Consider the following 16,713-nt stretch of genomic DNA (forward strand, 5'->3'; position numbering starts at 1 on the left):
AAACATCTACCCACATCATAAAGCTGACACACTTCACTACTGTGTTTGACGTTGTCTGTATGTTGCAGCCATGCTTTCCAGGCCTGATCAGTTCGGAGGACAGGGTGGACTGTAGGCTGTGTCCTGTGGGTTTTTCATGTGACCCTGTCAATGGGAGCCTCTTTTTATGTCCTCCCGGACAACATTCTCCTGAAGGTGTACTGCAGTGTCTTACTTGCCCTGTAGACTCTGTCTGTTCCTCTGGATTCCCTCATAAGGTAACAGAATGATTTGCAAATCCTGAGGCAAAACATTTCTGTATCTTCATTCAAAAAAAGAGAAGAAGAAGATACGATTGTAGTTTTAATTATCAGAGAAATGAAATATGCCTTTTCTCCTTCTTTCTTTGTTGATTTCTCATGTGTGCATCACAGTGTGGACCTGGCGAAGAGCCCAGTGAAGATCACACTGTGTGTAATGACTGTGCCCCCGGCTTCTATTCCACTGTATGTACTATCCAGTGTCTGCGGTGTCCACCAGGTAATGAAAGCAACATTAAATGACTATGTGAAAGCAAAAATTATAAAATGATACACAAATAATAGTGTCCTCTTGCTGTAACAGGAAGTTACTGCCCGGATAATGGGATGTCACAGCCTCTTCCTTGTCCTCCTGGCTGGTCTTCCACACCTGGCCAGATTTCCTGCCACAGCTGTAATGATACATCCTTTCTGTGTGCGGGGGCTGTGGCCGCCCGCTGGAGCCAACCAGTGCACAGATCTACTCAACCCATCGCCTGTCGACCAGGAACATACAACGACAGGGAAGAGTCAGCATGTGTGGTCTGTCCAGTAGGTTAGTTACTTTCATGTAATGCTTACTGTATTGGCGAGAATTATTTTTCTTCAATTTGCATACACACCATTAGTGATACAGAATTTAACCTCTGCATTTAACCCATCCTTTTACACACCAGTAGTGAACACACACAAGTCAAAGGTGGTTGGGTACCTTGCTCAGGGGCACCCCAGCCCTTGAAATGTCCCAGAATTTGAACCAGCAAGAGCATATGTATGTATTTGAGTTTTTTCCCCCCCTCCTTCATCCCTCCAGGTCATTACTGTGTAGGAGGTGTAGCTCTACCTTGTCCTGCAGGGACCTACGGCGCCATAGAAGGTCTGCAAAGGCTGAGAGACTGTACTATCTGTCCTGCAGGTGGGGACCAACACTTCAGTTTCCGCCTATAAACCTACCCACGCTGCTCTGGCTTCTCAAGTCCATATGTGTGCATGCCTATACAGTCATGTCCACATGTACCTCAATAAGTATGGTACTCATGTACATTTAATATCAATTAAATAATTATAAAAAATGACAGAAAATATAGAAATAAACATAAAAACAAGAGCAAACACTAGGTAAATATAAACTAATCTATTTCCCCATGCACCTAGTTGAAGGATCATTTGAACTCTTGGTACACAGTAAAATAAAACCCATTTAAATGAAATCACAATCTATTTTGGTCAGTAAAAAAACTACTAGCTATTTTATTAATATGCATACATACAAGTATTTTGTGAACCATTTCCCAAATGAATTGACCCATTCATTCTTCTTGAAAGTGGCTTATATGACTTTACCACATGTCACATTTTGCAAAAACATGATGACCTAACTTATAAATGCACTGTGTCTGTAGGTTTTTACTGTCTGGAGGGCAGCTCACAAAGACCCATCTCCCAGTTCCTGTGCCCACAAGGATATTATTGTGAAGAAGGCACTGCCACCCCTCATGGGTCACCTTGCCCTGCTGGTACAGCAGGGGAACAACTGGGTCAGACAAGTAGGGCAGCCTGTAAGAGGTGTGGAGAAGGACGTTTTTGTCCTGCAGGTAAGTCCCAGCATTGATAGACTGACTTCAATGCAGGCGCATTTTGTTGGACATTTATTCTGTTTACTTCTTCAGTTTTCTATACCTTGGGTTTTTATTTCCGTTTTTGCTTTCCTGTTTTATTTGGTTCTTCTTCCTTGTGTGTGTGCAGCTTGTTAAATCCGACTTCCTGTCCTGGCTTCCCTGTTGATTGTCTGCCCCGCCCTAATGTGATTCACCTGTGTCTAATTTGCCTCACCTGTGTCTGATTATCCCTGCCTCTTTAATATGTTTAGTCTCCTGCTCCCCACTGGTTCGTTTAGTTTGTCTCAGTGCACATGTTCCTGTTTTCTGTTCCCAGAGTTGGAGGTATTTTTCTACTTCAGCTTTTCTTTTGTCTTTTCCTCTTGCTTTTAATATTTTTTTTTATTTTGTTTATTTGCCATTTTGTATTTTTGATCTATTAAAGACTTTTTGTTTGTGTCCAGTCTACATTTGGGTCCTCAATTTTTGTAACGACCTGTGATGGAAACACAGCAAAGTAAAATACAAACATGGGAATATAAATAGTAGGACGAGATTAAAACATCATTAGTAATCGTGTGCAATCGTAATAATAGTAATTCTGATGTGCAAAAGTCACTTGTAGGATTTATTTGTTACTTAACCTTTTAAGAAAGAACATGGAATAAAGATCAATTTTAGTGGTAATGTTACTGCAGGATGAACTGTGCCCTCTGTCTCATCTTCTGTGTTGTGCATTTTTCTGTATTTCTGTGAGACAGGCTCATCAGGTCCTGGTTTGCCCTGTGCTCGCGGGAGATATTGCCCTGCCGGCACCTTGACGGAAGTGATATGTCCTCGAGGCACCTTCACCCCTCACCAAGGGGCAATAAGTCAGTTTATGTTCTGTATTATACTACACCTACTACAACAGTAGCGAGGTTTTTACCCTCACTACTACTCAAGTAGTTTTTAGTATTTAAAATAAATTCACCATCAACATTTGGAAACTGCTCCCTCAAGCTAAAACTAATACAGTGTTATGGAGGCGGCCATGCCTCAGTGGTTGAGTGGGTTGTCTTTCAACTAGAAGGATGTGGGTTTGAGCTCTAGCTCTGCTCTATACGTGGTGATGTGTCCCTGCACAAGACACAGAAGCACTGTATGGATGTTTAAGAGAATGGGTGAAAGGCAAATCTGTGGTGTAAAGCAGCCGTGAGTGGTCATCAAGATTAGAAATGCACACCATTTACTATTGCTGTCTAACTCATAGCTACTATGATGAAGTGGAATATACAGACAAGAAATAGAAACAAATGGGGGCCATTAGGGCAAAGAGAGGGAGAGTCCAATTTAGCTATAAAAAGTAGATGGACAAGCTTTGCCAGCATAATAAGGATGTATCACAAGCTAGGCGAACAAATATTTAAGGCATCTTAATAAAGCAGACCTGCATTGTTTTCTAATTTTACACTCATACCATAACAACAATGTTTTTTATATCTGTTTTCCCCAGGTGTGAAAGATTGTCTCAAATGCCCCGCTGGTTTTTACTGTCCTGAGGGAAGGAGTGACCCTGTGCCGTGTCCACCAGGCTCCTTTAACCCTTTAGAGGGTCAGGATGAGCTGGCTGATTGCAGAGAGTGCTATGCAGGGAAGGCCTGCACACAGGTAGCTCTTAAAGCCCCTGATGTGGACTGCATGCAAGGGTAAGTTACCTCATCCTGGTACGGCAAACATCCTGTTTTTAACTTTTAACGTTTTGTTATATTTTCTGTCATATAATCCTGTTATCCAGCATATTGGTTTTCCTGAATCCATTAGGTTTGTGTGTCCTCCTGGTTCCTCTAAACCCAACGAGCCTACCAACGCCTGTCCACCAGGAACAGTGAGCAACCGCACTGACCTCACTGACCGCTCACAGTGTCAGCAGTGCCCAGCACGATACGCTTGTCTACGAGGTGACAGTTATCTTTCACACATGTTCAGCTTACCTTTTCTTTCTGTGGACACAAAGGGTGCATTGTGGTTATATTATGTTGGCTGCCACCCTTGCTCTATAGAAATTAACAATGAATATCTGTCCCAATTTCATAACGATAAACAAATATTACTTAGAATTTACTTTACTAAAAGATTCTCGGGTTGGGAATAATTTCCGAAATATTGTCAAATTATATCAGTGTCAGATTTTATAAGAATATATCAATGATTTGCAGTTTTCGCACCTTGATGGCCATGTTATTTACACTTTTCAGGAACTGGTGGTATCCAGAGACCTCCACTCTCCTGCTTTGCAGGGCATTACTGTCCCCCTGGAACAATGTTCCCCACACAGTACAAATGTCCTGTGGGAACATGGAACAGTCGTAGTGGACTGAAGGCTGAAAGCGAGTGTCGACCGTGCCCTCAGGGCTGGTACTGTTTGGCTGGGTCTGGAGCCCCGTCAGGTCGCTGCAGCTCTGGACACTACTGTCCTGAAGGTACATGAGCGTGACATGAGTGGTAATATACAGTAAAAACGCACCAAACCTTTTTGAATTGGATACTTTACTTTTCAAACTAAAGACTAAAAACAGCTTTTCATAAAAAATATGCATAAATGATAGGGTTGCTTCTTTTCCAGACCCGTGAAAATGAGTCATTCCTGTAGATATAACTGTCAATGTTGCATCACCAGGGACCGCATATGGCACCCAGTTTCCTTGCCCTGCAGGCACCTACAGCCTGAGAATGGGTAACAGACACAGAGATGACTGTCTGATTTGTCCTGAAGGCTCATTTTGTCAGCAAGGCACCTCCAAACCTTCACCATGCCCACCGTAAGCAGTAATTGTGTGCTGACTCTCAGCAGGAATGTTACGAAAGGGATAAAGTTAACAAGGATAATGATATGGAAAGAAATTGCTACGAATTCATGGATTTAGCTGGTGCTATCTATCCACTTTGTCCTGTCTTACTCCAGCTCCACATTTCGCCATCTGAAAGGTGGTCAGAGGTTGGAGGACTGCTCTACTTGCCCCGCCGGATATTTTTGTCCCCTCTCAGCCACTGTCAACCCCAGAGTGTGCGGAGCTGGCAGCTACTCTGTAAGGGCCCCATGTATAACAGTATGACTGGTCAAATGACAGAACTTGTGGAGAGAGCCTATTATGTTATAGTTTTGTCCTTCCATAAGCCATTCTGATCGTCCTGTTTTTAGATCAGCACCTTCCATCCACAGTGGTATTTATAATCTTACATTACACGCTCTGTATGTGCAGTACATCTGCAAAAAGAGAAGGTACATTTCCATTAGATGTCATTTTTGGGACTCCACATTGAATGTCAGTGTTATTTTCCCCCTGCATCGTGTTACCATCTCCACGTTTTTGTGTGCCCCCCCTCCATATTATAGTTATCCTTAACTTCAACCCGTTAACCCTTCACGTTCTCTTGTGTATAGGATGAGGGCTCTGTGGAGTGTTCTCCATGCCTGCAGGGCCATTACTGCAGTAATGAGACCACGAGTGAGGAAGCCATGCTAAGTGTCATGGTGTGCCCCGCAGGCTTTCTCTGCTCTCAAGGCTTGGCTCGGGACCCCCAACGTTCAGCCACCCTCTGCCCTCGAGGTTTCTACTGCCCTGGAGGGGGCATTGTAAGTCAGAGAGTGATACATACAGCAACAGAGGGAACATTTTTATTTAATATGTTCTGCTTTCACACATGTTTGACACACTTTTGATCTACTAAACTATACCTGTGACTGTTACCTCATAGGATCCCAACCCCATTCCATGTCCAAATGGTACCTATAGTGAATTTCCAGGTCTCCGTGACATAAGCGAGTGTGTCCAGTGTCCTGAGGGGAAGTACTGTTACTCTGAGCAGCCTGAAGAGCAGTCTCTCATCAGACCTGTAAGATAATAAAGAAATTGTTTCATTTAATTATCGCAGTCTTTAGTTTTCTGTGTCGTTTTGAACCTAATCATCAGTAAATATTATCAGCTAAAATATTTAATTCCTCAAGGTTTAAATTACAATTTGGTGTTCCTTTTATACTTTTAGCTGTATATTTATTTGTTATTAACGTCAGTTGTAGCGTGAACAATCTACTGACAAGATTAATGACATAATTACTTTGTGTTCTGTGATGTTTCAGACAGGAATATGTCCTGATGGGCATTATTGCCCCACGGGGACTGGCGACCCTTATACCCACCCATGCCAGGCAGGCCGATACAGGAACAACACACTTGGTCACAGTGGAGAAGCATGTGTTTTATGTCCATCCAGGTATTACTGTGCCATATTGGGAACTGGCACACCTTTAGTCTGCCCTGAGGTACATTTAAAAATATCTTTTGATTTCATTCCATTGGCAGTGAAACTTTTCAAAACATATATAGAGTCTCAGGTAGAAACTGTCTGTGTCCTTCCCCTTGTCTGTCTTTGTCTGTGTCACACTATTCACAGGGTTTTTACTGTCCAGAGGGTATTTCTGCTCCAGAACCTTGTCCTGAAGGAACCTTCAGCTCCCGCTCTGCTCTCAGTGATAGGTCTGAGTGCTCCTCTTGTGGCGGAGGCCAGTACTGCAACAGTGTGGGACTCACCGAGCCTTCTGGAAGCTGCCGAGAGGGCTTCTACTGTAGAGGGCGAGCCACGTCTGCTGTATGAGAACACTGTCTCATTAAGTTACTGAATAAATGTTGATCCCCACTAAATTCCATAAACTGGATTGCCAGTCTCCCTGAGAGGGACTTTTTATGTGTGAATAATGTCAAATCAAGCCACTTTACTCTCATAATGAAACATTACAGGTATTTGCATTTTATGAATGGAAGTATTCACTACAGTGCATTTCGGATTATTTTCCACATGTGCACTGATCCAGACCCCAGTTGATGGTCCGACAGGAGGTTTATGTCCAGCAGGAAGTTACTGCCCTCTGGCTTCTGTCACTCCCCGCCCTTGTCCCCCTGGCACCTTCAGCAACAGCACTGGCCTCATTGGACCAGAGGAGTGTGTCATCTGTCCACCAGGGTAAAATCAATCATTTTTAGGGTTCGAGCAACAAGGTTGCAAGAACCCTCTTGAAACTGGAAGGATTAGTATTATTATTATTGTTCTTTGAAATATGATTATGCTGATATAAACTGGTGGAGTGCGGTTTACTCTTAGTCACAATACTGTATTTCTCTCCTTGTCAGTTTCTATTGTTTAGGTTACAACAACACCTCACCCTCAGGCCCCTGTTTTCCTGGTTATTACTGTACTGGTGGCTCAGCTTCACCCATTCAGCATGAAGTAGACAAGGGTTATTTTACCTTGGAGGGAGCATTTAGAGCACACCCATGTCCTCTCGGCACTTTTCAAATGGTAAGAAGTTGCACATACATAATACTTCTCCTACCTCCTCTGACGATATGCTGTTGAAATTAAAGAATGAGATGATGATGCCACAGTCAAGTTTATTCCCTTGTCCATAAATCCTCCACAGCAGCGAGGTGCACAATCATGTATGGCGTGTTGGGGGGGCAGACTGTGTAACCAGACAGGCTTGTTCCAGGCACCGCTTTGTCCCACAGGACATTACTGTCCTCCAGGGTCCTCAGTTGCTCACCCCTGTCCACCAGTCAGTATTTGAGTGTTTGTATGAAAATGTGTCTATGTGTATTTTCAGCAGCTCATCATTATTCTCAAGTCAACCTTGTTTTTGTGTGTCAAGTACAATGTTGCATGTTACATTTTTAATCAATTGTTAATAAGACATAATATTATGTGTTGATGCATTTACCACCAAAGTATAACAATCCATTTCAAAAACATCTCTCTGTCACATGATGGTGCATGTTGCCTTCATTAAATTATACATTTATGTGATATTTAGGGTGTAGGATTACTTGTCTTTTACCCATATCTGATCCACTGATTTTGGCTGGCATTATAATACTGATTCTGACTATTCCACATCTCTTTCCTACTTATCAGTGTGTAATGTTTTATCTCCCCTCTATGAAAATCATTACAGTAGTAGGTCAAATAATAAAATGATACTGTGTGATTTTTCAGGGTTCTTACTCTGACCAGCCTGGTGGTGATGCTGTGCAGCACTGTCGGCCGTGTGAGGCTGGTTGGTTCTGCGGCAGAGTCGGTCTCTCTGGTCCTCAGGGTCTCTGTGATCCAGGACACTACTGCACCTCTGGAGCCACCACTGCTTCTCCGGTAAGACACTTTATAACAACTCAGAAAACTTGCCCATAAACATTAATCATTTATTTAATAAAGTGGTCTGTATGACAAAAGCTAGTCACTTTCATGATCATGAAACATGGCTGTGCACAGTGCATCACCGACATATATATAATCATAAATGTGCTTCTAATATGACACAAAACAATTAGTATTCATAATTTCTGCACTTCTAAGTAATTTGATGGCAGGATTTTAATACACAAAAACTGAGATAGTGTTTTTTCTCGTTTGACATTAATATTAATCGAGATACACTAAGTCAAGATTGCATAGCATAAGCATAAGTAATGCGTGTGAAATGAATGACAGCTAACTGCCCACATAAAAAAGGCCTACACTTTTCAATATCATAGTAGAAATTAAAGCCAAAATGATTAAACTTGTTTATGATAATCAGATCATCACTGCAACATTGCTGCAGGTGGCTGTGGCCTTTGGTGGCATGTGTCCTGCAGGCTACGTTTGCCCACAAGGGACCAAACACCCACAGCAGCAACCCTGCCCTGCAGGAACCTGGAGCAACACAGTGGGAGCCGAAAACCTGTCCTCCTGTATGCCGTGTCCTCCGGGACACTACTGCAGCAGTACAGGACTAAATCAGCCCACAGGAATCTGTGATGCTGGTATGTGTATCTGAGACATTAGTTGATGAAAAACATCTCTGTACAGATACATATAGATTTTTTGGTCTCTATTAACATGAACCACCAACATGAAGGACATTTCATTATTTAATAGAGGAATAAGAAAGACTAAGGGACATAATCATACTTTTCTTATGAGTTTAATTTATTTACTTGTATTACCTGTATGAGTAAATACATCCATTCATACTCATTTTTATAGATAGATAACAATTCCTGTCCCTTATTTTCCATAACAAAAGTGACACAAAAGGAGAAATAAATAACTCAAATGGATTTAATTTGAGAGAGCAGAGCTGGGGAATCGAGTCAGACTCAAGTTGCAAATTTGAGGACATGAGACTTGCTTAACTACAAGAATCGACTAAGACTTGCGTAAAACGACTGGAAATGGCTTGACTATATTTATAGTACATTTTCTCAAATGCAGTTGAGCCCATTTTTTCACGACAGCGTCACTTAGTGCCTGGGCAAAGAAATTGCAGCAGTTTCAAGCAAGCAGAATTAAGCCCCTCCATTTTTGTCACAGTGAAGAAGTTACATACACATACAAGTATAATATGAATGACAGAGCCACTGTTTAAATTACTTAACACTGTGACAATAATATAAAATATAATATAATGTTTTTGTCATGCTTTCATTTTTGGAAATGTATGCACTCTATAGAATTAACGTAATCAGCCATACAGTTATTAAATCAACCATTACTATACAATGTTTTTTCACTGAACTACCATTGATGGGCTAACAGTTCGTTTTGCAGGGCTGCAAGCTAAAGTTAATATTTAGGCGAATGTTGTTTCCATTGACAAGAGTGCTCCATGTACATGACTCTCCAAAATTAATATTTAATTTTAAACAACTTCACTAAGTACTTGCACTGTGATTGTCTATCGTTCATTGATGCAAGTGAAAAAAAACGCAATTCACGGAGCGGCCTACACTCTTCTCGCTTTTGTGGCCTTGCGTACAAACCTGGCAACCGAGCGACTCCACTACGTGAACTTTCATTAGTCCATTCAAATCCCGCAAAGAAAGGTAAGACAGGAAGTCAGGTGGTTGCTACTTTAAGCTAACACTAGCTAACGTCTCGCTGAGTGAAAAGCAGATGATAAGTGCGGAAAACGTGTCGGTTCTTTCAGCCAAATATTTATAACCATGGTTTAATTGACATGGACTGTCAGTATTCTTTACATTTTATTTATTTTAATTTTATAACGTGGTCCCCCAGTTGTATGGAACCACCAAGCAGTCTTTACACTGTACGAGTAACAGTGATTTTGTCACAGATATAACTGTAGCAGTTCAAAGTGACTGTCTTTTTAAACAATTAAATCTAAATCTTCTATACTCACACGACTTGACTTGTAACTTTCTTGATTTTTGCAAGAATGAGAATTAGGTTAAGACTTCAGACTTGCTTGACTTGCTTATTATGTTTGACTTACATCATCACTTATGTATTTACTAATTTTATAGGCTATTACTGTTCAGGAGGGGCCATGTCTCCAATACCCTCAGATGGAGTAACGGGAGACATATGTCCAGTTGGACACTACTGTCCCATGGGCTCAGCTTCTCCTGTACTCTGCCCTGATGGAACTTACTCGAACACAACAGGTACAGAAAAATGAACCTGAATAATATAAGAGGTATCAATATCTAATATATAAAATGCAGGAAGCTATTTGATTTTCCTATTTTTGATTGTGTATGCAGGGGAAGAGGCCTGGTGCAGGGAAAAAAAATTAACCTGCATAATAAATGAGATATCAAAATATGTAATATAAAATGCAGGAAGCTATTTATTTTTCCTCTCTTTGATTGTGGATGAAGGGGCGGACGTGTGCGATGACTGTTTCTCAGGAACATACTGTCTGTCAGGAGAAGGTGTCCAGCCCTGTCCAGCAGGACACTACTGTGTTGGTGGTGGTGTTGAGGGCATCCTACCTTGCCCTCCTGGCACATACAGCTCTCAGATTGGCCTCAGCCAAGTAGAGCAATGCCTCATTTGTCCAGCAGGTGAAAGTGTTGTCACATGTTTGTTAGCAGTGCTCTGGCTCAGAGACACTGGGTCGTTTTAAATGTATAGGTGAGCTGAATCTGATTTTTAAAAGTTTAAACATTTTCATGCTTTGATAACAGGGTTCTACTGTGAGGACTGGGGTCTGTTTGAGCCAACTGGACCCTGTCAGGCTGGTTATTACTGCATAGCAGGTAAATGTGTATGATGTAAGCAAAGTTATTTACCATAGATTTGTTTGTATTGCTAAACTGGGTTGATGACTGAACTTCACTTAAAACTTCTCGAGGTGTAAACTTTCAGAACCCTGATGGCAACTTCAGCACTGGTATAGGAGGTGCATGTCCAAAAGGAAGTTACTGTCCTGAGGGAAACACTCTCCCTCTGCCATGTCCACCAGGGACCTACTCCAACAGGTCAGTGGGTGAAAATATTACACCCATACCGCACATAGTTTCACCAATTCACCTTTTACTTTGTTACAATATATTATGTGGGTATGTCTTTGCAGTCTTCATTTGACAGACGTCTCTGAGTGTATTCCATGTCCAGCGGGTCACTTCTGTGGTACTGCAGGTCTTACTCATCCATCTGGTCTGTGTGAAGCTCGATTCTACTGTTCAGGGGGAGATAAAACAGCTACAGGTACAATTGGCATGGCATGTTCAAATTTGACCAAACTGTTTCAGTTTTCAATGAATCAATTTATTGTTAATACTGTGTATTTCTATAATTAATATATACTGCATGGATGGTAACCCTGTAAATAGGCAGAAGAGAAACACATGCTATAAATGCATGGAATTTGAGTTTGTGTGGGTGTTTTGTTTAGTGCATGCTTGTTGAATGAATCAGGATTTATCACAGGTTTTATCACATTAAGAGCTAAGCAGTAGTTATCCCACTCCATTTGTTTAATTCTCTAGGCTCAGAAGGGGGTCATTGCCCACCAGCTCATTACTGCCCAGAGGGCAGCTCTAGCCCAGTGCCTTGTCCAGCTGGAACCTACACCAACCTCACTGGACAATTTATGTGTTCCCGCTGTCCTGCTGGATACTACTGTCCAGAGAAGACTGGGAACTTCTTCATGTTCCCCTGTCCCCCTGGATTCTACTGCCCTGATGGTACACTTACACACAACACTTTTCGTAATGGTTGTGTGTATTCATACATTTTCTATTGTAATGTCATAGACTATCCTCTTGTTATCCTATGTTCTTGTTGCACTCTGTCTCTGAATTGATAAAAATAACAAGGTACAGGCTAATTGAATGTAATTGTGCATTCAGGTACAAGGCATGCCACCCAATTTCCTTGCCCTCGTGGATACTACAACCCAGAACCCATGACTCAAAGTCTGGACAGTTGTCTGCCTTGCCCTCCAGGACATTTCTGTGAGAAGGAGAGGCTGACCAAAGTGTCTGGAAAATGCAAGGCTGGTCTGTATTAGTGTCTTTGTTCATTTCTATCACTTGTCCTTTGTGCAAGCTTATTTATCTCTAGGGACCAACAACATTATTTAAGTTTATATTTAAGCTAATTTCTTCAAACTGAATTTTTAGAAACAAAACTTTCACATTATTCTTCTATTTTTCATATTAATGATTGATATCTTTCACTCTGGTCTGTTGTCTTCATGTTCAGCATCTCGTATGACAGGAGCAAATCATTTTTTTACATTACATTACATGTCATTTAGCAGACGCTTTTATCCAAAGCGACTTACAATGGAATTGAGTACAGTCAGCGAGGGGTGGAATCGAACTTGCGACCATTGCGACCATGATGTTTTTCGCACATAGGGTACTGGTCTTAACCACTGAGCCACTCCACCCCACCCATTTTTATGTATCACAGAGACAGACGGACAGTCAACACTCTGTCATCATCGTCTCAGTGTCGCTTGTGTTTTCTCCTCCTAGGTTGGTTCTGTGTGTCAGCAGCATGGAACTCTCAGCCTTTTGATCTGGACAATTACACAAATGCAAACTGTTTATGTCCAGCTACCTCCACTGGGGGGCGCTGCCAGGTTGGCTTTTACTGCCCTCTTGGTAGCTCAGAGCCTCTGCCTTGTCTACCTGGAACCTTCTGTAACATCTCAGGTACTTGAACACGATTGTAGCTTATTCTCTTGTCGGGCTGTCCTGGACAAAATTATAGTGTCACTGTTTTTGCAGTTCTCTTTTTATGAGAGCATTTAAATTATTATACATTTTTTTAATGATTAACCACCAGTTACTCACAGTGAGTCATTTGCAATTTAACATTGACTGACTTTAGAAAGGCAAGGACCAGCTCCATGCATCTCACTGGTGGTCACTGATATTGCAATGGCCTATAATTAAATGGAGGCAATGAAGTTTTGTGACGGAAACTTACAATGTAAAATTGTTATTAACTGCTGTATGTTAAAGCTAAATTAATATATTATAAATTAATGATATTTTAATTTAGCTTTAATTAATTTAGGTTGGGTTAGGGTTGTTCTTGTCTTTGGTACTGTTCAACCTCAACAATATGCTGTAGTGCTCTGAGGAAATGGCACTGATAATGCCAGTCCCAAGCCTGGGTCGTATCCAGAAGGGTGTCCGGCATAAAAATCAAATCAAATATGCAGATCATCATTTGTTTGTGAATTAAGGCAAGGCTGCATTTACACTGCAGGTCGTGATGCCTGATATGTTGTCTCTGCCATGTTAGTAGGTCTGATATGGACCTACTAACATGGCATTCATATCAGATTTATTGCCAAATATGAATGAGGCCTGAATCTGACGATATCTGAATCTCTCTGCATGGGTCATATCTAATTTGTGCCACATGGGAAGAGAAGCTCAGAATTGGGTCACTTGCACCATGTAGTGTAAATGCAAGAGGTACAAGGCTTAACTCAAACCAGTGGGATCACTTTTAAACCCAGCAGAAGCTACATTTTCCTGTGCTTGACATTCATTATAAAACTTTAAAAGACTGCAATATGTGAAGAAATGTTTGAACTCATAGAGGGCACACTGTTTATTTTTTTTTGCTAGGGTTAAGATTGTAAAATGTAGGTTGTGATGCTATTGTATATATATATATGCATGACAGTCTCCAGTTTATTCATTCTGTACATGAAATTTGAAGTATTTAAAATAACAATAACAAATGCTTTTCAAAAGGTTTGGCTCTTCCAATGGGTCCCTGTTCGCCTGGGTTTTACTGTGTGGGAGGAGCCACTAAAGCCAGACCAACAGATGAAGAAACAGGCAACATTTGTCCATCTGGGACATACTGTGGTAAGACCGTCTTTACTGCTCTGTAACAATTCTATCAATAACCTGCCAACACTGTTTTAAAACCCATAATAGCAGTGTAGTAGAGTGTAGTGCTTGGTGAAATTAACAGTGCATTAGATACAGATAATATCATGATTGAGTTCAAATGGAAAAATAATCCAATTTGTTCATAAAATTAGTTTTCTGCTACTCAGCATACAAAGAGATTTGAATCTACGTGTGCTTAATAATATATATATATATATACAAGCCTATATAGAAAAGAGGACAAGGTAACCTTCTTCAAAAGCATTTCTCTCCATAGACCAAAGACATGCAAATTAGTTGGACTGAAACTTTGAATTGGCTAAAAGTCTCAGGTGGCTCTGACACCCTTAAATTACCCTCAGGTACAGTAAGAGTGTGAGTCATCTTGTATCTATTTGTGTTTGCCCACTGATAAACTATTGACCTGTGTAGACCGGGTTGTCTCCACACTTTCTCTCCAGTGCATTCTGCTCAGATTACTGCCTTCGCCCTGTATATTTTTGCCATTCCTCTGACTCAAGCCTTCAATCGCCCACTCATTAGCTTCTCATTCCCTAATTGCTTAGTCATGACTACCACACCCACCTCACCTGTTTCTTTATTGAACAATCCAATCATAGTATATAAAACAGCAAGTCATATGCATACCCACCAAAAACCCTATTAATCATAAAGAGTATATTGCATTCAATTTCATATAAATTGAATTCTACAGAATTGAAAATCAGTGATAATGCAGTAAAATAATAATTTAATACATAAGATAAAAGAAAAAGAAAGAAGGGATTGATGAGAATGTCGGTTAGGTGTCTATGTAAGTCAGTTGGTGTTGCCAGATTTTAACAAAGGTTTTGTGGAAATATATCATTCTTTTCAAGTGGACTGCAACTGATCCTCTACAGAAAGCATTAAGCTGTGAGGAGGTTGAAGTCAGACTTTAGTCATTGCTATACACTTTCTGTCAATGCACAAAGCAATTTCCATAATTCTTTTTTTGAAAGTTGCTTAAAAATGCACTAATTGTGGTAAAGTTGTATGGCAAGCAACGCTGTGGATCTAATGAGAATGTACTTTAAATAAGTTATGTCATAATATCACAAAGGTCTTGCAAAACGGTTTGAAGGTTGTTGCCAACATCTATGCAGTTCCTGAGGAGTTAAGTAGAGTTGGCGACAAAAGTTGTAACTGATTTATCTGTCGCTGACGTACTCTTATGCCATACTTCCAGCTCTAAATGCATCAGGTGAGACTTCTAAATTAAATTACCACCTTCCTCTGGATATGTCCAAGTTGTGGTCTTGTTGCCCAGTTACCAGTTTTATTTGAATTGAACAGTCTTGGCTTATCCTGGTCTGTGTCTGTATTTGGATCTACAAGCCATAGCACCCTGATATAAGCTCGGATGCCCGATAGAGTGCCCAATATCCCTGCATAAGCATTGGTATGCAAAGCTAAAGAATGAACAGATGAATAACTGAGTGACAGCATTCTCTGACAATAACTCTCTACAGACGAGGGCTCAGCAGAACCAGAGTTGTGTCCAGCTGGTACTTTCTCACCAGTTCCAGGCCAAACCAGTGAGGCTGGCTGTCAGCCATGTATTGCTGGCTTCTACTGTGAAGGAGCAGGTCTGCGGGCTCCAACTGGACCCTGCAGCCAAGGTCATTCCACTCATAATACTTGAAAAAGGTTTAGAGTTGCTTTTTTATGCCTTCAATCTCCCACCATCCTTTTAAACTGATTTGTGTGTCTGGTCACTTGATAGGCTACTGGTGTCCTCCTGGTCAGGCTACTGCCACAGCTCTGCCCTGTCCTGCTGGCCACTTCTGCCCTCAGGGTAGTGCAGCTCCAAAGCCCTGTCCACCAGGAACGTACCAGCACAGAGAGAAACAGGAAGCCTGCACTGTCTGTGAGGCAGGTAGGAGTCTTCCTCACACTTCTCTAATTGTTCAGCCTGCTTCAATTCTTGATTTAGTGAACAGGCAAACCTGCAATTTCTTTGTTTTTACGAAGTTTATAGCTGGTTCACTGCTGTTCCATTTATTATATTTTTCAAGTCTGTTTAAGCAATTTTCCATTGCTGTCTGTAGAGCTGTCCCTGCTGATTTCAATTTCACCCCTTTCAAGGTTACTACTGTGAGTTGAGACTGGGTCTAGCCAATGCCTCTTTGCTGAGGCCATGCCCTACAGGGCACTACTGCCCTGCCGGTACTGCTCTGCCTGACCAACACCCCTGCCCTATAGGCACCTTCAACCCAAGACGGCGCACACACAGCCCAGCAGGCTGCATGCCCTGTGCTGCTGGACAGTATTGTCCTTCTGTGGGACTGTCTGAGCCTGCAGGTGAGAAAGATGAACCTCAGCCTTTAATCCTTTAAAGCATTGTCAACAAGTCATGTGGCGTTTATAGACTTGATAATGGTACGAGTGTATCAGATTTGTTCATATTTAATAAGTCATGCACTAAGTTTTTGAATGGCCATTTGACTGTAATTATATCATGTCTTTCTATTCATAGGACCATGCAATGCTGGTCATTGGTGCAGAGAGGGAGCATCTTCCCCCAGCCCACTGGATGGAATCTCAGGTTCACTGTGTCCGCCTGGTCAATACTGTCCCTCAGGTTACTGGCTTGTTCCATTTTAATAA

At 41.4% G+C, this 16,713-nt stretch overlaps 2 protein-coding genes across 2 annotated transcripts in view; both read left to right on the forward strand.

Annotated features, from left to right (window-relative positions):
- Positions 1–413: 413 nt before the first annotated feature.
- LOC122761353 (neurogenic locus notch homolog protein 4-like) lies at positions 414–8,726 on the forward strand (the record flags this gene model as incomplete). The annotated part of the gene is made up of 19 exons (XM_044016568.1): positions 414–519; positions 604–830; positions 1,682–1,873; positions 2,176–2,221; positions 2,638–2,748; positions 3,372–3,564; positions 3,680–3,816; positions 4,114–4,338; positions 4,536–4,677; positions 4,821–4,944; positions 5,301–5,492; positions 5,615–5,752; positions 5,997–6,179; positions 6,311–6,505; positions 6,729–6,877; positions 7,045–7,213; positions 7,335–7,469; positions 7,907–8,059; positions 8,487–8,726. Coding segments are annotated over 19 exons (3,057 nt in total), but the record flags the coding sequence as incomplete, so codon positions are not given.
- Positions 8,727–10,774: 2,048 nt separating this feature from the next.
- The window catches only part of LOC122761355 (zonadhesin-like), a 36,761-nt gene continuing 30,822 nt past the window's right edge, over positions 10,775–16,713 (forward strand). The window contains exons 1-12 of the mRNA XM_044016572.1: positions 10,775–10,787; positions 10,882–10,953; positions 11,049–11,175; positions 11,271–11,404; positions 11,686–11,883; positions 12,049–12,198; positions 12,682–12,861; positions 13,921–14,037; positions 15,576–15,725; positions 15,830–15,982; positions 16,192–16,407; positions 16,583–16,687. Of these exons, the coding sequence (XP_043872507.1) occupies positions 10,775–10,787; positions 10,882–10,953; positions 11,049–11,175; positions 11,271–11,404; positions 11,686–11,883; positions 12,049–12,198; positions 12,682–12,861; positions 13,921–14,037; positions 15,576–15,725; positions 15,830–15,982; positions 16,192–16,407; positions 16,583–16,687 (1,615 nt within the window). The remainder of the gene's footprint in view (positions 10,788–10,881; positions 10,954–11,048; positions 11,176–11,270; positions 11,405–11,685; positions 11,884–12,048; positions 12,199–12,681; positions 12,862–13,920; positions 14,038–15,575; positions 15,726–15,829; positions 15,983–16,191; positions 16,408–16,582; positions 16,688–16,713) is intronic.

This window comes from Solea senegalensis, unplaced genomic scaffold, assembly GCF_019176455.1.
Source record: "Solea senegalensis isolate Sse05_10M unplaced genomic scaffold, IFAPA_SoseM_1 scf7180000014654, whole genome shotgun sequence".
In the NCBI taxonomy this organism is placed as follows: Eukaryota; Metazoa; Chordata; class Actinopteri; order Pleuronectiformes; family Soleidae; genus Solea; species Solea senegalensis.